The sequence below is a fragment of the Indicator indicator genome, chromosome 16, assembly GCF_027791375.1.
Source record: "Indicator indicator isolate 239-I01 chromosome 16, UM_Iind_1.1, whole genome shotgun sequence".
Taxonomy (NCBI): Eukaryota; Metazoa; Chordata; class Aves; order Piciformes; family Indicatoridae; genus Indicator; species Indicator indicator.
Genome location: NC_072025.1, coordinates 16,647,496 through 16,668,853, shown reverse-complemented (window position 1 = coordinate 16,668,853; position 21,358 = coordinate 16,647,496). Strand labels below are relative to the sequence as shown.

General features: G+C 48.4%; 1 protein-coding gene across 1 annotated transcript in view; it reads right to left on the bottom strand.

Moving 5' to 3' along the window:
• The window catches only part of IGDCC4 (immunoglobulin superfamily DCC subclass member 4), a 96,298-nt gene that overhangs the window by 33,898 nt on the left and 41,042 nt on the right, over positions 1–21,358 (bottom strand). The window contains exons 3-4 of the mRNA XM_054388147.1: positions 18,598–18,739; positions 12,915–13,048 (exon numbers count right to left, since the gene is read on the bottom strand). Coding sequence (XP_054244122.1) covers positions 12,915–13,048; positions 18,598–18,739 — 276 coding nt within the window. The remainder of the gene's footprint in view (positions 1–12,914; positions 13,049–18,597; positions 18,740–21,358) is intronic.

Genomic DNA, 21,358 nt, shown 5'->3' with positions numbered 1-21,358 from the left:
GAGCTGCTGTGAAGCACAGCTGTGAAGGCGAAGTCTTTAGCTTCACCTCTCCTTGGGGGGGTTCATCTACCTTCTGGCTAGGGAAGGACCAACAAAAAGCTTCATTCTCCTCACCCTGAGCAGTCCCACAGAAGCAGCATGTGCTGACCTTCCCTCTGGGGCTGCCCATCCTGTCCCTTGGATGCCCTGGAAGTGAAACAGCAAGGAGCTTGCTGATGGCCAGGTAAGGAGACAGCAGAAGCCAGGCCTGGTGACCCAAAAGGGCTGGTGACGAGCTACTCATCAGCTCCATATTGCAGGAGGCAGAAAGAGAGCTGGTATCAGGGCTTCCTGATAGTCAAAGTCTTTCTGCCAAGAGCATAACAGCCACAGGGACCTGTAGCTCAAACAGCCATTTCAGCTTCCTTCTGCCTTGGCCAAAACTCTGGATTCAGCCTTGAAAAACTATTGGGAAAACACATTAGCCCAGCCCCAGGTCTGTTTGTCTCTGATTGTTATTGAAATCATGTTACAAAACCAAACAGTTCTGCTTGTTTTCCCAGTGCATTCCTGGGTGTGTGCATGGATGAATGCCCCATGCAGGGCTTGCACACACAAACTGCTTCTCTCCAGCTTTGTATTTCACCATGGGTCTCTCAGAGCAGGTCTACCAGCCAAGCTCCTCTTTAAATGGAGCCCCTTGGAGTACATTTCTCACTTGCTATGTCAATGGGCTGGTTGGACAGGGTGGATCACAGGTTAACTGCTACAAACTGGGTTTCAAACGGTTTGAAAAGTTCCCAAGAACCATAGTAAGTAAAGCAGGAAAACCTCCACACAGGAGATTCCAACAAACAAAGAGTAAAACCAACATGAGTTTTTTTGTTTCCATTGCTATTAAGATAATTTCAGGTCAAGAGGGAATATTAGAACCAAAGGAAAAAAGAGCTGCAGTTTCCAAGACATCTTTCAGTGCCTGAACAAAACAGGTCACCAAACGCATCTGTGCCATGCTGTCTGTTCTGTGCTACCCAAAGCTTTCACAGTGCTGCTAGTTAAAACCTGGGCTTTGAGATTTCTTTCCCCCTCTAGCTTTGCTTTTTCTCTCCATGCAGCAAAGCTGCTCTATGCAAAAGCTTTGCCCAGCCCAAGGCACATACCCACAGAATGACATCAGAACTCACTGTTACTGATGGCCTTTGTGGCCTTTTTTTGCCCATCTGAATCAGATGGATCATTTTTACCCTCTTTTTACCAAAAAAAACCTCAACACCTTGTAGGGTGCCAAATGTGGCTGTGGGATGGCTTGGAGTAGTGCACTAGGACTGAGAGAAATCCTCTGGGCCTGAAAGAGTAAGAGAGGAAGCCTTCTTTTCTGCACAGTTTGTCACGTGTGCTTGTGTTTGCACAGGGAGACAGCAACAGTGCCATCACAGACCAGGGGACAAGACTTACTGATGAACTGCAGAAGTATTTCAAAGCATTCCCCTTGCTTTTATTGTTTATGAATCACTCACTGCAGCAGATTTTCAATTTATGTGTTTTTCCACTTTCCCAAGACAGGAAAGTCAGGCCAAATCTGTGTGCTCCACTTCCTTGTACCACTGCTCCCACAGGCATCTCTCAGCACCTGGAGCTAGGATCCAGGGCAAGGTGGTTGGGCAGGCACAGAGAAAACAACAAATCACTAGTGTAGTGTAAGTGTAGTAGGAACCCCAAAGGAGGTGGAGAGGGGAGCAACACAGGGAGCCTTGTGCCAGCAGGTGAATGTGCCAGACAGATCTCAGCACACAGGCTGCTTCACCTCTGAAAACCCAACCTGTGTCATTTCAAAGTGAAGGGGAACTGTGAGCAGGGATGTGAAGGGAGGCACCATGGGGAGCTGCTGGAGACAAAGCTCCAACGATTTATTTGAAGTTATAGCTTGAGTTATACCATACATGAGTGATTTCAAACTCCACGAGTTTACAACTTGGGTCTGCCTCTAACACATCCATAATTCATCAGCCACCTCCTCCCTGCTCTTGTTAGTGCTGAGTACCAGCGCAGAATTCAGGCAGTGCAACAGGAGGAAAACAGTTTTTGTTCAGCCAATTTGCCATGGTTGTTTGCAGTGACAAGAGGATGACTCTTCAGATGGGAACTAACACCTCTCTCCTGCCTCCATAAACACCCTGCCTGGGCGAGAGTGCTGGAAGGTTAAACATGACCTGCATGGTGACATGCTCAGCTCTCAGCTGTCAGCAGTTCAAGATCTGGAGATATCCAACAATCAAGCAGCCATCTTCTGGTCTGTGAACTTTCTCACCCTCTCCAGAGGAGGAGCATGAAACCTTATTCATCCCTGTGAGCCTCCTCTGGGAATAGATTCTAGCACTGAGCAGCTGTTCATTAGAGAAAGTCAATGCTGTCACTGCTGTTATTCTGCAGACAATAAAGGAGCAAATTACCCATTGCAAAGCACACACCTTCAAAAATGCAGGCACTGTGTTTGCAGAGCGTGTCCTGCTCCTGCTCCCCAGCTCTCTCCCTTTCCTCAGACAACACACAGACCTCCTGGACTGCTGAAGGGGAAAGCTGACAGAAATCACAGAGGAGAAAAAACATCCTCCACACCTGCCCTCCTTCTTCCTTCACACTGTCCTGGAAATTTATCTACAATTTATTTCTGCATCTGGGCTAGACCCAGGGCAGCAGATAGCTGGGATGTAACATCTCTGGGCAGGACACTTACAGAATAATGGAAACGTTTTGGTTGGAGAAGACCTTTACGATTGAGTCCAATCATTCTCTAACTCTACCAAGTCTGGTGCTAAACCATGTCCCTCACCACCAGGACTTTCATACACCTCCAGGAATGGGGACTCAACCTTCTCCTGGGGAGCCTGTTCCAGTATTTGAGAACCCTTTCAGTGAAGAAGTTTCTTGCCTGACTACATCTCCTTTGGCATATCTGCTTTGGGGGCAACATAAACAATGTTGGATCTCAAACCTGAGCATGCTTAGCAACTAGTATTTGAAACAGTTCTCATCTGAACACAGCCATGCACAGCTCTGCAAACAGGAAAGCAGCCAAGAATCGCAGAATAGAATCAGAGAAGTGCTTTGGTTGGAAGAGACCTTTAAGTTCCTTGAGTCCCACCATTAATCCTGCCAAGTCCACCACTAAACCATGTCCCTCAGCACCACATCTACACAGCTAAACCCCTCCAGGGAGGGAGACTCTACCACTGCCCTGGGCAGCCTTTTCCAGGCCCTGATAACCCTCTGGGGAAGAAAGGTTCCTCATGTCCAACTTAAACCTTCCCTTGTGCAACTTGAGGCTCTGTCCTCTGGTCCTATCACTTATTATGATCCCCACCTGGCTCCAACCTCCTTTCAGGGAGTAGTACAGTGAGAGGGTCTCCCCTCAGCCTCCTTTTCTCCATGCTAAAAAATCCCAGCTCCCCCAGCCTCAGTGTCTCTGAAGTAGTTTGGGGAATGGCAAAGAAGTCTCCTCGCCCTAACCCTAAGACCCAGGCAGCTTATGTTACTCAGGCTGAGCCCTTACAGCACTGCAAGCCCCAGACATCCTTCAGTAGCTGCCAGAAACACAGACAAGGGCTGAAAGAGGATGCTTTGTAAAGTTATCACCACAGAAGAAACCCCCACGCTTCACCAGGCAAGTCCTGTGGCTTACAACTCTGGTGCTGCTGCAACACACTGTTCTCAGTAGCATAAGGGCACAGCCAGACCTTGCCTCTGATGGGTCCTACGCTGGTCAGTCAAGGCCTTTAACCAGCCTGGCTGCTGTGGGCAGCAATCCTTCACACAGCTCCAGCACAGTGCCCCAGCCCTGACCAACCATCCCAGCTCACCAGCACAGCCAGGCTCTGGTCTAGTCATTCAAAAGAGAGAGAGTTCCCCTTGGTCTCTGCCACTACTTCACTGTGTTGCTGTGGGCACATCTCCCAGCACCTCTGTGACTCCATCTGCCTGGAGTTCATAACACAGCTAATTTACATAAGAGAAGGTGCAAAGGTAGCAGCCAGAAAATATCAGAAGACCCTTAACAAACCCCACAGTATCAGAAGTTTAAATATCTATACACCCTCTCCTCCAAATCAGTAAATACCAAATGGCCCTGATGACCTAAGCTTGTCAGCCTCTGGGATTCAGTGGGAAAGTTCCCATGCTTCTGTTAACCATCACAACACCAGCAGTCCCTGCCATTTTCCCAGGCTGGCACACCACCGCCCAGGATGTGCAGGAGAAATCTCCAAGAAAAAAGCTGTAAGGCAGGGAACGATACTCTGTTACCTCTCACACAGAAATCAGAGATGTGAACAAAAGCCCCTTCTGACTCACAGGTCACAAGTCCAAAACTCCTCTTTGCTCAGTCACCTCACTTGTCTCAGTGACTGAAGCCATTTCACTCCAGGAACTTCCTCCTTATGCTCAGAGGCTGATGTTTCCTGGGCACTGACATGTATTTCATCAGACCTATTTGCAATTCAGATTTATTAGCAGCACCAGATCTATCTGCAGTTCACCTACACCCAGTGACAGCAGAGAAGGAATGGGCTGTGCAGAAGGACACAACCTGCTCTCCTTGTGCTTGTGCTCTGCCCTGTTCAGTCTGCCAGCAATGGATGTCCCCATTACTGTCATGCACAGCTTTGAAAAGAGAAACATTATGGGAAGCCTCCTCATAGTGTGGTCTCCCTGATGCCAGGTACACAGAATGCTTCCTACAAGCTATGCTTCGAACACACAACATGCTGGGAGCCTACAGTAACACAGTCTGGCAGCAATGAAGACTGCCAACTTGGAAGGAAGAAGTAAAAGCAGATGGATGCATCTGCATTAACTCGGGACAATGCAAATCTGTTTTTGTAGGGAAAGTCTGGAAGGAAAGCTGGCTTTCCATGGGGAAAGATCACTAGTGATACCCACAGACTCTGTCAAAGCCCTTCATCTGGACACTTGCTGAGAGCCTGAAGCTTTCTGCGGCTGTGCCTGAAGACGCAGTGCTTGGTAACACCACCTGCCCCTCCTTATCCTATTCTTCCTCTCTTTTCCTGCTTATCACTCTCATCCACGATCCATGGGGCATTGCTCCTCAGCTGCAGTGCCATGGGAACCTCTCAGTTACTGAAGGCAAACTCCCAACTGTGTCCTGAGCAATCCCTGGCACCCAAGATACCCAGGTGAGGATTCAGAGCAGCACAGCTCAGCTCCTGGTTCAGCCTTCCCTGCGAGCTGGGTTGACTCACTCCATTCTTGGTCCTTAGCACTACAAGGCCTGTAGACACTGGTAGAGGCCTTTGAGACAGGGACAAGCCTGCTCCAGATGTCTGTCACCTATCTAAAGCCATGGGACTGTGAGCTTTGCTATGCCTCTGGACACTTGCAACATCTCCACTCCAGCTGTTTGGATGCTGTAAGTGCTGCAGGGCACCGCCAGCCCTCGACCTCGGAGAGCTACTGAGGCACTGCACTAAGACAGATGATTAATAATTAACAAGTGCCATCAGGAGCTCAACCACATCAACCTTCCTGTCCCACAGCCCACTGCAAGCTGCTGACCTAATTATGGTCTCTATTCTTAGCTCCTGTCCAGCCTCACCACACAGGCACAAGCTGTTCAACATCCTCCAGGACGGGCCAGGTGTGATCCTTGCAGTGCAGATGTGCTGATGTACCACAATGTTACACCACCACCGGAAGGTCCTCAGAGAAGAGCTGAATGAAGCCTGACGCTTAAAAACCTGCTTCAGTTAGAGACTTAACCAAACATCCGTTCTTGTTTTTCAGGAAGCCTCAGAAGTGTGGGAGATCTGGACTAATAAAAGATGTGTGTGGAGAACATTGGAGGATCACAAACACCCCTGAGTCCACCCATTTCTGGTCTTCAGGAGGCAGAGCTGCCTGTAACACATGAGGCTGGCCCTATCCGACAGCTCCAAACACCACACACTGCCAGCACTGCATGTGGAAAAAGACCAGTTTCCCCTCAGGACTTAGAAAGAGCTCACCTGTTCCCAGCTGTACATTCTCTTGTTCTGCTCTATTATCCTTGACACCTCTGTTGCCACTCACTTCAGTGCCAACCCTGGGCTTAGCTGTTCTGCTTAATGGGAGGTGAGGGCTCTGAATTTTGTATCAAACTCTCTGTCACCGCAGGCTGCTAGAGCTGTCAGGAGCGTGGCATATCATAGCCCCACCAAACTTCACAGACAGCTGAGCTGCAACTCCCCCTTCAGCTCCAGGGAGCAGGCTGCTGACACAGGAGCTGGAGAAGCTCTCCCTCGGCGCTGCGAGCACTGTGATGCCTGCTGGCCCTGTTCGAACTCTAGCCAAGCAGAGAGCTGTTGTGTTTGGGTGGGTGCCTGACGTGTGTCTGCACCAGCCCTTCACAAGTTTCACCCAAAATCTGTGGTCTCAATCCTGTTCCATGCGTGCTTGAAATCCCTAGCATTGCTAGGCTCAGTGAGAGGGAGATGGAGTGAAAGTCTGCAGCCCGTGTTAGGCAGAAGGTCACTCCTAGCTTTAAAGATCTATTTATTAAACTAGATGTGCTGTGCGTCTCCTCCTTCATCCTGCCATCTCTGAATTCACACTTACCCTGGCTCGTTTAGCATCCTCTGCTACAGAGGAGGATCAAGAGCATTTTTCACAAGCCAGCAGATGCATTATGCAAACAGCTTCAGACACCTGCCACCCAGGAAACCAGGGCTTCAAAACACTCACAGAGTCCTCGCAGCTGAGCTCCTGGGATGTCAGGTGGAGAGCAGCTCCCTGCTTAACTATTAGTAACGAGAAAGAGCAGAGAGCAAAGAGAAACAGGATGCTAAAAGAGAGGGGACAGCAACACAGGTCTGTACCCAGCAGAAGAGGCACAAGCAACAGGGACACAGCCGTTGCAGGCTGGACCTGGGAAGTCTACTTTTCCAGAAGTGAGGCATGACTTGATGGTTCAATCAACAACTCACAGCAAAAATTATGCTGCCTTATGCCATCTCATGTTTTCTCCCCCTGCATGTTTCCAAGGCGCTCTTGCCTCGCAGCACAGCCTTTACCAGCCTCCTGTGCCCACAAACTCAGCTGTGGAATCTCTCTCTCCAACAGCTCTACCCCATAACATCACAAGGCCTGGTTGCCTCTGCCTCTGCCTTCCTGCTAGAGGAAGACCATCTCTGACCAGACAGGACCTTCACCCTGCTTTGGTTGATGCTGCCCTTCACCACCACCAGCAGCACACACAACAAGACCAATGTCCAGCTGTAGTAAGAGAGGTCAGAGCAAAGCAGCATTGCCCCAAATCTGAACTTTCCTGTTCCTGGACTGCACGGTGCCCACATCCAAGAGCTGTGAGGGGAGCCCAGCACGTGTGCTCAGGGCTCAGGCTGAGTGCCAAGCCAGCAGCCAGCACGTCATTCACACATGCAGGGACTGCAACTCCACTTGTGCTAACAGCACGTCTGTTTCTGGGAGGTGGTGGCCAACTGCGAGCGCTGCTCACTTCATCACCACCTTCCCCTCCATCCCCAGTGTTCATCCCATTCAACAGATATATTCTCCTGCAGCCTTTTGGAGCAGGAACCACCCAGGTCCCAGCACCTAGAGCCTGGCTCTCCCTTGGTCCCTGCAAACCACTGCAATACAAACACCAAAAGAACAAAAAAAGTGAAGGTGTTTCAGCTGCCTCCAAGCTCTGTCCCTGTTATCATATTTCATACAAATATTTGGCTGAAAAATACATTTCCTGGGACACTGCTGCAGCAAGCTGCTACAACTGTCAACGTAAATGATGTTCTGCCAACGGCAATCTTGCAGTGTCATCTCTAATAACACACTACTAAATCCCAACTCATGGGGGACGTGCTCAGCTGCTGGAAAACTCTTCAGCTCATCTGCTCTCCCCAGTCCTGCACTTCTTGCAGCACAGGCAGAGGATCCCATGGAGCACCCCTTTGAGACCACCACACAACCATCAATGCACAGATGTTTTGTTAGTGTCAGGGGAAGGCTATTGTGCATTCTGGCTCTTCTCAGCCTGGTCCAAGGCAAAAGTCAGAGCAACCATGGCAACTCTGCAGGCACAGGCCTGGGGCAGGGCGTAGAGGACACAAGGGGCCAGTCTCTTCCATGGCATCCTGTGACAAGACGAGGGGCAACAGACACGAAGTGGAACTGACGAAGTTCCACCTCAACGTGAGGAAAACCTTCTTTACTGCGAGGGTGACAGAGTCCTGGAACAGGCTGCCCAGAGAGATTGTGGAGTTTCCTTCTCTGGAGATTTTCAAGACCCATTTGGATGCATTCCTGTATGACCTGCCCTAGGGGATCCTGCTTTAGCAGGGGGGTTGGACCAGATAATCTCTGGAGGTCTCTTTCCAATCCCTGACATTCTGTGACTATGAAAGACCTCACACCCACAACCAGGTCTGTGTCTGCATCTTCTTCTTCTCCTCGATGTCCAGCTCACCTGAGCAGACAGACCTCCAGCATCAAATGCCCATAATCACTCTCCAGATTGACCCATCACTTCTAAGAGGGCAACTCCAAGGCTATTCCATCACCTCTACTTAGAGGCAGAAATTAAAGTGTTAAGGAATTGAGTCTCCTCAGTGGCCCAGCAACAGAGAGGAGAGAAGAACCCAAGTGTCCTGGCTCCCTGAACCGTGCTTTGTTCCCTCTTGTGCAATGACCATCCTGTAAATGTGAAGAGACACAAACACTGAAATCTCCAGGAAGAAGCTGTGGGGTCAGGATCTCCAAACAGTCATGTTTTACTTCCTTGTCCTTCTCCCAGCCCAGCCAAACTCTATTATGGTCTGAAATTGATAAGACCTATAACTTTCTTTGGGTCACTCAGGGAACACCACACTGTTTATACATATTCAAAGGGATTAAAACCCAAGGAGGAAGGAGAAGTTTTTCAAGCCTCCCAGCACTGTGCAACTAAAAATAGTAAGATGAACTGCAGGAAAGTGAAATTTGGGCCAGCTGTGGAGCAGAGAAACCCCAGTATCCATTCACTAGGAAGGATGCAGCAGGAGCTAGGGGGAGCCACATGCCTTGTGTCACTTAAAACCAGAAAGGATAAAATTATTGCAAAAATGTACTGTTCTAGCAGAAGCACAGCCTCTGATGGCTGGTTGTGCTGCAATGGGAATGCCAGAGCCACATTTTACCCGTCATGGGGCAAGCACAGAGCAGGAGATAGTCCCTGTCCTCAAGAAAATCCACAAAGAGCAAACATGCATAAGAAGAAGGAAAAAAGTGAAGTGATAGGCAAAGTGAACTGCTGAGACCACACAATGTCATCTTCCTCAAGCCCTTCTGCCACTCTTCTTTGAGAGATGCTTTATGAAGCATGGCAGCACTTCCTTCTGTGTATCAAGGACTTACGAACACGAGCAGGACACACAGGGATTAACTTTTTATGCACAAGTTCAGAGTAGGGCTTCAGAGCCTGCGTCCAGAAAAAGCAGCTACAGAAGGAAGGCACAGCCCCACTGAGAACTGACCCTGAGCAAAGAATCACAGTGTGGTGGGGGTTGGAAGAAACCTCTGGATATCCTCTAGTCCAACCCCCCTTCTAAAGCAGGGTCACCCACAGGATGACAATGTCCAGGCAGGTTTGAAATCTCTTCAGAGAAGGAAAGTCCACAACCTCTCTGGGCAGCCTGCTCCTGCACCCTCAAAGGAAAGCAGTATCTTCTCATCTTCAGATGGAACCTCCTGGGTTCCACTTTTTGCCTGCTACCCCTTGTCCTACCACTGAAAAGACTCTGGCCACATCCTCTTTCCCCCCACCCTTCAGCTACTGTTGAGCATTAAGCACACCCCCTCTCAGGCTGTGTTTCTCCAGGCTAAACAGCCCCAGGTCTCTCAGCCCTTCCTCCTCTCCACTCCCCTCAGCATCTTTGTAGCCTCCACTGCACTCTCTCAAGCAGTTCCCTGTCTCTCTTGAACTGGAGACCCCACAACTGGACACAGTACTCCAGATGTGGCCTCACTAGGGCAGAGTAGAGGGGGGAAAGGCAGCAGCCACTGACAGAGCACCTGGGAAAAGCATCCTGCAGCCAGCACCTAACACTTCCTCAGGCAGCACAGCTGCAGTGTCCATGTGTCCAGGCGAGGGGTGAAGGGATGGAGAGCTGCCAGATGTGGTGCTCCATCCACCAGGGAGCAGTGAAGATCCAAGGGGAAAATCTGAGTTATGCTTATTTGGCCAGCAAGCTGTTTGAGGGCTGTGTGACTATCCCGCTCTCCAGCCTGCTCTCTTCCCTTCCAGCTCACAATGCTGCTTCCCCAGGGAACGTCTGGAAATCTGCACCATGAAGTCTGCACCGCCAAAACATCTGCAGCACTTCCAACAGCACTGAGCACAGCTCTCTGCCCTGCCTGGGTAAGGCCAGCGTGTATTTAGCCACTGATACACAATCCAGTCTTCCCCATGTGATGGAGAAGTCACACTGTCAGGGGAAGCCCCCTCTGGGGGGGTTTCAGGCCACATAAATAGGACAGAAGGGGGTCACACTAATCACTGCTTTTCCTGGGGAAAGGCCTTTAATAAGGCAGATGGAACAATTCCCAGCCATTGTACTGGGAACGAGGGGGAGAAGGGGAAAGAAAAGGACAACTGGACAGAAAAGCTATAGGGAAACAGATTATTTGCTATGCATAGTCCATTCAAATCCAGGGCTGTCTGGCAGGCACAGAGGCACAACATGAGCTGCTCCCAGGCCTGAGGGCTGGCAACTCCATGCAAGTGGAGGTGTTTGTACTATAAGCAGCGTGGCCCCAAAAATCCATCACAAGCACACAGCACTGCCCAGTACCGTCAGTGGGACACCAAAACTGCAGGCACAGTTGGTAAGGAGACACTAGGTCCCACTGCACAAGCCTTCTCCAGGAGCCTTGGCAGTGCAGTGGGGCTGAAAGACAGGAATCTTGACAAATTCAGCACAAATGACTCTGGAGCCATCAGCAGGGAGGGAAGAAATAGTTTAGTTTCTCCTGCCTGCAGACACATAGGAGTTTGGTTGCCAAAATCTCCCAATAAGCAGCTCAAGCAACGCTAAATAATTGTATTTCAGCCTATTGGTCTTTTGTTTGGGTTTTGCTTGATTGGTTTTTGTTGTGGCTTTGTTTTTTCCTGAAATTTTTTGTTCATTTTGGTTTAGTTTGGGTTTATTTTTTGCAACTGGCAAAGGATTTCTGCCTCATCAGTCCGCTCAAACTACTATAAGCTGCTTCTGAACAGGGAGGAAAAGACTCCTGAAGTCAGTCCAGGCATCCAAAAATATGCCTCTGTTAGTGAAGTGCTGAAACAAAAAAGGGATCGATAGCCTGCCCATCACTCATGGAGGAGTTTGCAGCCTGCATAGGTCACTGCAGTTCCCCATCTGTCTCAGAGATACTTCTCCCCAATTATAAAAAAACCCAGAGATTTAACAGGCATGTTTTTCATCACTATCTGCTCAATCTGGCGAAAAACTCAACCTCACATATTTGTTGTTGCAGCCAGCGGGTGGTGTGGTGCTGCAGAAACAAGATTTGGGTGAGAACTGCAGGCAGAAATCTGCTGGGGCCGGCTGGTGCTCCAGAAGGAATGCTTCCCATTTAACCTCTTTCCTTGCCTCCATTTGCAAAGCAGATTAAACATTGCAGAGTTACAAGATACAATTATGCCGAACGAGTTATGATGCCAAGGATGGCACAGTCCCCTTTGTAGCTTGATCAATAGTAGTGATTAATAGCAAACCAGACCCAAGATAGGAACTATTTCTGAGTGCAGAACTGCCCACAGCCAGCGTTCCCCTTGCCTCTGCTTCATTAGGCACACAGAGGATCTGGCAGGGGCTGGTAATTAGATACAGAGCATTCAACTGCTCACGAATTCTCTGCAGATTCCACACAGATTACCTCCACGACGCAATCCATTGATCAGAGGTGTGTTCTCAGGCTCCACAGTTAATTACATTCCCTGCTGATGGATGAACAGCAAAGCCATCTCCGTGAAAATCCGCTGGTAGCGGAATGCCAAGCAATGTAACCCCAAACAAAGACAAGAAAGGCTGGGAACGACTGCAGAGCTTCCAAGGTTAAAGCTGCCTATGAAACATACTGGGGTCAGCAGGAACTGGGGACAGCAGCAGGGGGCACTGTCCCAAGAGAAGGCACAGCTTGGCCCGACCCCTTGTGCTGGTGAGTTTGTCCATGTGCAGGCAGGGATTATACAATACTGGGGAGGCAGACAGGCCTGTTGGGAAGGATGCTGGAGTCTGGAGACCCCCACTGCACTTCTGCTCTCAGCTACCTTCTCATGTCCAGACTTGCCCACTGCACTCTTGGTTTACAAAGATAAACTCATTCAGAGACTGAGGCCCCAATCAGGAGGCAAAGGACAGCTCACACCCAAAGCCTTGCTCCAACCTTCTGTGTCACCAGAAGAAATCCCAGCTGAGGTTCTTCCCAAATACCACATAAAGATCTCTGGAACCAACCAAACCAGCCTCCTCCTGTCCTGCCATCCAAGACAAGATTACAACACTTCCCCAAGGCACAAGCAGGGTGCTTGTCCCCTTCTTCTAAAAGCCCCAAAGGAAAAAAGGATTCTAGGGCTGTCAAAATACATATGCCAAAGAAAGTCCCTGGGCAGAGAGAGAAACAATCCCTCCTAGTCCTCCTAGTTGGCCTCCTAGTCTTGTGGCAGGGCAGAGGTGACAGCACCTCCCACCCAGCCTGCTTATCCCATTGAAGGAAAGAGAAACCTTCACTGAAATGCCTTCCCTTCAAGTTCCAACCAAAGCCTGCCCTGTGCAGAGCCACACCAGCAGGAGAGCTCATCACTGCTGTTTCAGCTCAGCTTGACCATCCCTGCCATGCAGTGGCTGCGTGGCAGATGTGCCCAGCCCACCAGGCTCCTGCCTGCTCCTTACCTTTCAGGACACTGAGGACTGCATCGTTGCTGTAGTGCTTCCGGACGGCGTTAGTTGCCAGGCAGCGGTAAGCACCAGCATCGCTCTCCTGCACATCCACGATCTGGAGGACACCATTTGGAAGAGTTATAAACCTGAGTGATCAAAAGGAAGAATGTGAGACAGGCTATGTTTTGCTTGAGCTACTCCTCAGTTCAAAGCCATTTTATCCCTTCCTTTCCTCCTGTAAATTGATCATGGGCAGGTTCTGGTAATCACAGCAAAATGAAAGCTTTGAGCAACACAAGTGGTGGTTCTTAAAGCAGGTACAGACCTCTGCTGGCCTGGAGGTCTTGACAAAACAGGATCTGCTTTTGGGAGATCAAGTCAAGAAAGTTTTGCACATACAAAGCAGCTGTACAGTACAGAACAACTACACAGGCACATTCTACACACAGGTTTGCAGATGACTCCAAGTGAACAAGTGCCCACACTACAGCCAGTCTCACCACTTGCTTTTCACAGAAGTTTTGTAGACAGACAAAAAAATACATTGCAAAGAAGTCTGAACATCATCTTTTCCCTGCTGCACTGCCAGGTCACCACAAAACCCTGTCACTTATCACTGCATCTACGTAGACAGCTTTTAAACCCCTTCAGGGATGGGGACTCCACCATTGCCCTGGGCCACCTGTTCCAGGGCTTAACAACCCTTTCAGGGAAGGAATTTTTCCTAATGTCCAACCTAAAAGTCCCATAGTGAGTACACAGCAGCACCTTCATGGCCCAAAACTGTCAGGACACAGCTACATGAAGCTGCACCATTCCTGGGTTGATTCCTTTTGCTCTTCCACGAGTTTCTGGCTTTCACAAGCTAACAAACTTAGAGCTGAGCGTTCAGTATCCCCCCACATTTGCCCATGGGGAGCTACTGGGCAACACTTCCATGGAGAGTGAAATGACTACATGCTCATACTATGAAGACAATCCTTGCTGCATTACACTGAACAAAGAAGATGATTAGCAATTAGCATAAAAGTAGGAGCTGGCTGTCAGCATCTCCATTTTCTGCCTGGATTCCTAGATGGCAGCCTCTTTATTCTTGAATGCAAGGCACAAAGCCTGCATGATCCTTTTTAATTATATATGAGATCCATTTTTAATTGCAAGCTTCTATAAACAGAGCTGCTGAGCTTTGACAGGCAGCTCTGGGTTATCAGTCTTCATTATGAAGAGGACACATTCAAAGGCAATTGCTAAGGGGAGGGACAGCAGCTATTCCACGGGAACAGCATAAAGACAAGTCAGAAGCGTGAATGCCAGTCCTTCCATCCACTAAGATCACAATAAGTAAACTCTCCAAGTAAAACCGTGGCTGTCCAGCTGCTGAGGTAACTGGAGTACCACGAGAGAGGGTCACAGAACCAGGAGGATCTTAAGAGATCATTCATCCTGTATTCATGCCCTGGTCACCAATAGCACACTTGCTACTGCATACGTTTATCCTAACCCTCGTGTAACATGAATGCCTCCCTTGCCCTAAGCAGTCTGTTCCAGAGAAATACCCTTGCTGCAAATCTAGCGTCTATCCTGAACCTCACTGGCAATCTGAGTTCATCACTTCTTGTCATCTTGACAGCTGATGAAGAAAGAGAAGAGCTAACAGAGTTCCTCCAGTGACCAGACTGTTTCTACTGGCACGATCCTACAGCCTAAATCACAGACAGACTTGTTGAAGCTTCCCACGATCCCTAAAGCCATGCTCCCACTACTTACAGAGAGGCTTTTCTCAGGATCAAGCTCCAGAGACCTCAGAAGAGGTGGTGCCCAGAAGTCCCTCATCAAGATGTCTCATCAGGACACAGGAGAAAGGAGACAAATATTTGCATCCTCTCAGCTCTGTGAGGGAAAGCCTCCCACTGCGATAATATTTATTTTCGTTGTGCATCTGCTATTTGAGTCTGTAATTAATAGCAACATATTTCAAACACTAGGCAAGGCATCTCCCAGCCACAAAAAGACACTCCAGTTATGTAGCACAGACTCACTGAGGCGGGAAAGACCTCTCAAAGTTGTCTATGGCCTTTACTTTCTCAGAGCAGGGACAGACAGACCAGGTTGCTCAGAACTGCGTCCAGGGTCATGCTCAGCCTACATGCCTAACTTCGCTTGACAGCAGAAAGCCAGCTACTGTGCTTCTGAAGAGAGAGGAGCTTCGGGCAAGGAGGAGTGAAGAGATTCAATCAACACATAGCTCAAGATGCCTCCTGCAGTGAGTCCAGCAGCAGAGAGATCTACTTAATGCAGTACATCCTGTCAGGAAAGCACAGCAGAGAATGAACTTTGCTCTCCCAGGGAAACAAGAAGGGAAGAAAGGCAGGATTTCTCTATACACAATTTCTTACAGCTGCTCACAAAGCCTCTAGCTCTTTAGGCTCCCAGCAGCCCTGGACTAGAAGCCTCCAGGCAGCCTTCAAGTGCATTCTGCACCCTGCCCAGGCTCTCTGCAAGGAAACAAGTTTGCCTGATGATTCAGAGAAGACACTGGGTGCTACCTTTCCTTCCACACAAAGGGCAGATCTTTTTTGTCTGCTCACCTTCACTATGGATTAAGTAGAAAACAAAACCCAAAGGACAGAGGGAGAGAAGCAGAAATTCTGGCACCTTTGCAGTCCAAGGAGTTTGACAGCTATAGTGCCAAAATCTCTCAGGAGACTCACAGAAGGCAAATCCCCTACTTGCAGCAGGTAACTGGTTAAAGGGCAGCACATTCAGACCAGGGTCCAGCTACTGGGAACACAGCAAGCTGCCAGAGCAACAGGGCACGAATAAGTAGCTGCTCCCTTCTCTGCTCCTCCCTGAGCAGATTCTACACAAGAGTGGGGGCAGAGAAGAGAGCACAGAGGGGCCAACAGCTGCTCACCTCCTCTGTGCTCATTACCAGGGCAGTGCTCAGGAACTGTGTGTACAGCAGAGAATATTCCAGCATTAACAGGCAAACTCTCCTTCTTTCTCCTAGGTAAGTTTCTGGCATACCCTTCCTCATAGCCTTTTAAATAGACTCAAGTAGCAGTCCTGAGGACAAGTCAGGAATCTGCAGCTTTGACATGGACTCAAAGGTTGGAAAGACCTTTTACTCACAGCTCAAGGGCCCTGCACACTAATGTGAGCCACACTAAGGCACTCTTGACTCACGACAGAAGTGAACACTCCACACAGTAAAACTCTCACTTAGCCAAAATGTGGAAGAAGACACTGTGATTGCAGATGTGATTTGCAGAGTATGTGTTTATGTGCTGACCTCCGAAGACCTCCAGTTCCTAGCAAGTACTCATCTTGGCTCTAGGAAAAATAAACAGCAATTTGGAAGCTGGTGTAAAACCCAGCCAGCACCTGAAACAGAGAATAGAGTACACCAAGAGATGTACACCCCAAAACAACTGCAACCCAGAGAAAACCTGCAAGCCACTTCTCAGCAGCTGCTGCAGATTTAAGACATGGTTTTAAAAAGTACCTCAGAGCCAGGACTGCAAAATTTTTCTGTGCCTTACTCATATATGAGAGTTAGATTTTGTCCTGGACTTCAGCAGGGCAGGCAAAGTACTCTTAAAACATCAGTAAGCACTTAAGAAAGACAACTCAAAGAGTAGTTAAGCTCAGCCCGCAGCACCTTCACGGTGGCACCATGCTAGAATCTGCACCCAAGGGCAAAGGTGAGAAGAGTGCCCAAAGGTAAGATCAACACTAAGAAAGAAAAGAAAAGGAGAAAAAAAGAAAAGCAGCAGTGTCAGCTGTCCAGGACTATTCCAGCTCTCTTAGAAGAAATGATAAACATTGATGCAGCAGCATTATCATCTTCAGGCTTGTATCTACAGCCCCAGAGCCTGATTTTGTACATACACCTAACCAAGCTATTCTGGAAGATGAAATCATCATCCTGCCGCCTACCTATCCAAATGATTGCATCTTCCCAGGCTCATCAGAAGTGTGCACAGGAGGGAGTCCACAGTAATCAGGCTGGCCTGAAATCCAGTCCTTAGGCATGATGCGGTAAGGATAAGAGAGCGCTGGTTGGCAGCCAGCGTTTCCTGGAATTCACTTAATTCCTTCGAAAGCCAGTTATATTAAATCCAACAACAACTACCAGACAACAACAAAAAAGCAAATCCTTCTGAAAAAGCATATTAGCTAAAACATGATTTAAAAAGCAAGATCAGCAGGCAGAGATTATGGTCTGGCTTTTACAAGGAAAACAATTTTCAGGCTGCCCGTGTTGAAAGTAATCTCCGAGCAAGTAATTTCACAACATCCATCGAGCTGTCTCATTAAAAAGCCATTGCCCTATTTATGGCATGCTTCCCACTTCAATCCTTTCTTTTTTGGGGTTTGGGGTTTTTTTCCCCTTTCTTTTTTGATTAATTAATTTTCTTCTCATTACAAAGCAACACCCTCTTCAAAACCTTCAGACTCAGGGATATAAGCAGTTATTACTACAGAAACAGTCACTGCTGCAAAGCTATTCCTCAACCTTACCCCACCCCTCTTTCCTGCCTCTCTTCCTGCCTCTTGGCTTAACTTTCCTGGGAGGGAAACAGCTCTTTCTGCAGAACAGAAAATGACTTTTTAAGAACTAAAGGACAATGCAGTCACTTATCCTCTGCAGGAGTGATGCCCACAGGCCAACTAACAGCCAACTAATGGTTTATCCTCTTCTTGTGCCTGTATCTGACTTGATTAAGGAAAAGTTATCATGCTGCAGGAATCTTATCTTTTCCCCCAGAAAAGAAAACTCAAGGTCTTTTACTAGATAACCTCTAAACATTGGAACAGAACAAATGGAAAGATCTCCCAGGTTACTGAGCACACACAGTGCTCCAGAAGAATCATTAATCCCAAGACAAATCTGTGGGGGAAAACAGCAAAGAAAACAACTGACCCTAAAACCACAACCAAAATGAGAGAAAAACCACATCATGGAGCTCAGCTGGGTATACCCAGTACCCTCAGCTCTGTAACCCCACAGTCAGCTGGTGAAACATTCCCCACACCAGGCCCAAATCCCTCACTTCCCTCCTCACAAGAGGACAAGCCAAAGGCAGCCATGCCACAGCCTGCTGTGTCCTGTTCCATACACACAGGCCTTTGTGGGGTGCAGGTTCTGTGCTGTCAGAGCTGGCACCATTTCAAGATTCTCTGTTCCCTTTTGTGATGCTGTCCGTCCTTCTGCTTACTCTTCCTGGTTTCCCTCCAATGCCCTGGATGGGGAAACAATGGCTGACATATCTCTGCATACAGACCCTTCCAGGCCACTGGAGAACTGAGGCTGGAGTCTCAATTACTTTGTTTATCAGCCAATTTCCAGCTCATTTCGGTTCCTTGAAACTATCTTTCATAGAATGAGCACTTGGTCCTTCACAGCAAAGGCTCCAGAATGAGAGATCAGTGATAGACGACTTGGTTCTTTCTTTTTTTTTTTTTCTTTTTTCCCCTCTGGTGGGTTGGATTTGGGGGAAAGTTAGTTTAATTAAGGTGTTTTATGGACCTGTTTGCATGGGCCCTTTGCACACCTGCTCCCTAATCACTTAATTAGCAGGTCCAAAACTGGTCTATCACCTCTCTCATCATTCTGCTTTTTGACAGAGGATTTCCACATCCTAAATGGTCAGGTTTTGGTCTGCTTTATTTCAAGCCATCAGGGAATCACCTGGGTTCTGCTGGAACAGGTTCATGGTCCTTCTCCCAGGTGATGAGAGGGGAGGGCAGTCCTTCGATGCGACACTCGAAGCGGGCCATGCCATTTTCTTCCACTGCCTGTGACTCTGGCTGCTGGAAAAAGTGTGATAATGCTGGGGAAAGAAGAAGGGAAGGGAAGTTAATAACTCCGTGTTTCTGCTGAGAGAGGCAAACCTGTTATGATGTAGGAGTCAAGAGGAAGGCTTTTCTCTCCTGAAGATAGCCTGAAACATAATTCTTCCCTTTTCCCTGACCTACAGGCTCTCAGCAGACCTAACAACAGCAGCTGAAAGGTTTCAATGGGCAAATTTGCTTCTTACCTCATTTTCTCCTTGAAGGTAACAGCATGAGAGGAAAGACAGGCAATTAGCTGAGTTCAGCAGTTACCTTCCCAAGCTGCTTCCTTGTCTGTTCACTTGCTCCATTTGGGAAGGACACACAGAATGAGAAAAGAGGGGAAATGACACAACTTAAAGAGGCAGGGGTTTCCCCTTGCTTTGTAGCATTCCGCCAGCCACGGGAAATTAAAACAAGGCAAGAGGAAGAACAAGGCCAGATGTCAAGTTACTTACATAAACCAACTGCCCACAGCCTGGCAATGCTGGAGACTAGGGAAGAGACCATGGGGGCTATGATTCTCCTCCATGGTGAACAGCTTTGCCTGCAGAAACCAACTCCATCCTGCTGCAGCAGATGAGATGCAGCCAAAGGGATACAGACACAACACCTTGCTTCATATATGCCAGGACATTGTTTGTCCTCCAAGTGTCATCCCTATCTATATATGCTTCTTTCTCTACTAGAGAGGCTATAGTTGCTTTGGAGACAAATTGCTGTGGTTTGTGATTGCTCTTGGACTGCACCCTTCCCATCAATCATACGCAGCTGCCTCATCTTCCTCCCCTTCCACACAGACAGCAAAACCCCACTGACTTCAGCAGAGCTGAAATCCTCCTCCTGGGGCTGTCAGCATCTGTCCTATCAACAGCATAACTCCAAGGCATCTCAGTCACACTGTGGAGCTTTGAATATGCATGCACACTCCTTGATGGGAGCAGAAAGCTTTTATTCTTCCCCACCACAAGAACTGGTTCCTGCTTCTCTGTTAAAGTGCCTTTGCCGTTAAACTTACCCAGTCAGACAAATTCATCCATCTAACACAAGTGCCAGAAGTCCTGAATGTGGCACAATAAACACACATTTCAGCCAGAAAACAGGCCTGACTGTTGGGCCAAGCACAGCACTGTGCTTAGGAGGACCCCCGGTGACCTTCTGGTCCTCCAGCACAATTCTGTGCTTGTCCCACCGCCGCTTCCCAAGAACATCCATCATCACTTTGGATTTCACAGGACTCCAGAAGTTTCCTTTGCACTGCACACAAGCACAATCATACACACTTTATTGCAGTGCTAGCTGGAAAGAGTAGGTACAGTTCTGAAAATTAAATGCTTTTGCATGACCCATTTTAACCTCAGCATATTCTCAGCTGTCATTACTGTTTTTCTTTAATTTAAATAGTTCTCACATGTTTAAAGCAACTCATTGCTCTCCTCAACAGCTACAGACTGAGCTCTCCCACCAGCTGTCTGCCAAGTCTACTTTTTCAGCTCCATACAAATGGCAATGAGAAATCTTTTCCTGGAAAACTCTGAAAAAGACATTAATATGGAAGGCCCCAATTCAGCCAACTGCTGCAGTATTTGCAAATATATGCTGCAGACCACTTTAACACTGAGTAATTTATAAGATCTTCTAAGATGATGCTAATAAAACTGAACCCAAGAATTTAGAAGAAATCCAACCAATGCCAGTGCATGTTCAGAACCATCAAAACAACCTTTACCTGGCAGCACATATCCTTAATGCTCTTTCCTGTTACCCTCTTTTCATCCTACAAGGGTAAATGAGAATACTCTGGCAGGCTCTGAAGGGCTCTGTGCCCAGAAAGGTCATGATGGAAGACAGGAATCCTTCTAGAAAGATGAAATCTGTAGGCATCTCTGTTCCCTTCATGTCAGGTCACCTGGACTCTTCTATTCATTATTAAGTGGCATCACCTAAGCTGATATCATGTGATCCCAAAGTTCACAAGAGTTTTAGAGCACTCTCCAGAGACTGGACAACCTAAGCAGGACATGATCTACATGAACACCAATGCCACAGTCCACAGCAGTGGTGAAAAGTCTCCATAAATCCCAGCAGGCAGCTTCCCACCTTCTTTACTCTCCCTTACAGCTGCATGCATTGTGTGTACTGTACAGGTTGGAAAGAGAGACAGGACATTTAGGCTGAACTCTGCAGGTTTTGGCATACAAAAGGTGACAGTGCCTCCTGGGCTCCTCAAGGTTACCCAGAAAATAACCTGTCCCAAAGCCAGGGGCCCCTGGTTATTCCTCCCCACCACCTGCCAGACCTGCATGTACAAGCTTGAAATTCCTTGCTGAGAACTGGGTCCTGCCCTTCACCTCCATCCAGCCCCATCTGCCTGCTGTGCTGGGTTCCAGAATGGCTCTTTAAAAGCAAAGAGCCAAGAAATGCACCCGTGACAGATTTCTCATTAGGATGTGGAGGAGCATGACTAAAGAGGGACCCTGATTAGGGAGTGCAGCGTCCCTCTCCCTGCAAGCAGGAGCTGCCAGGCTTCCTGAGCACAGCCCAGATCCTCAGCACAGCCAGCAAAGGCTGAGAGCTGGGTGGGTGCTGGAAGTTTGACCCTGGCAGCACAAAGCATA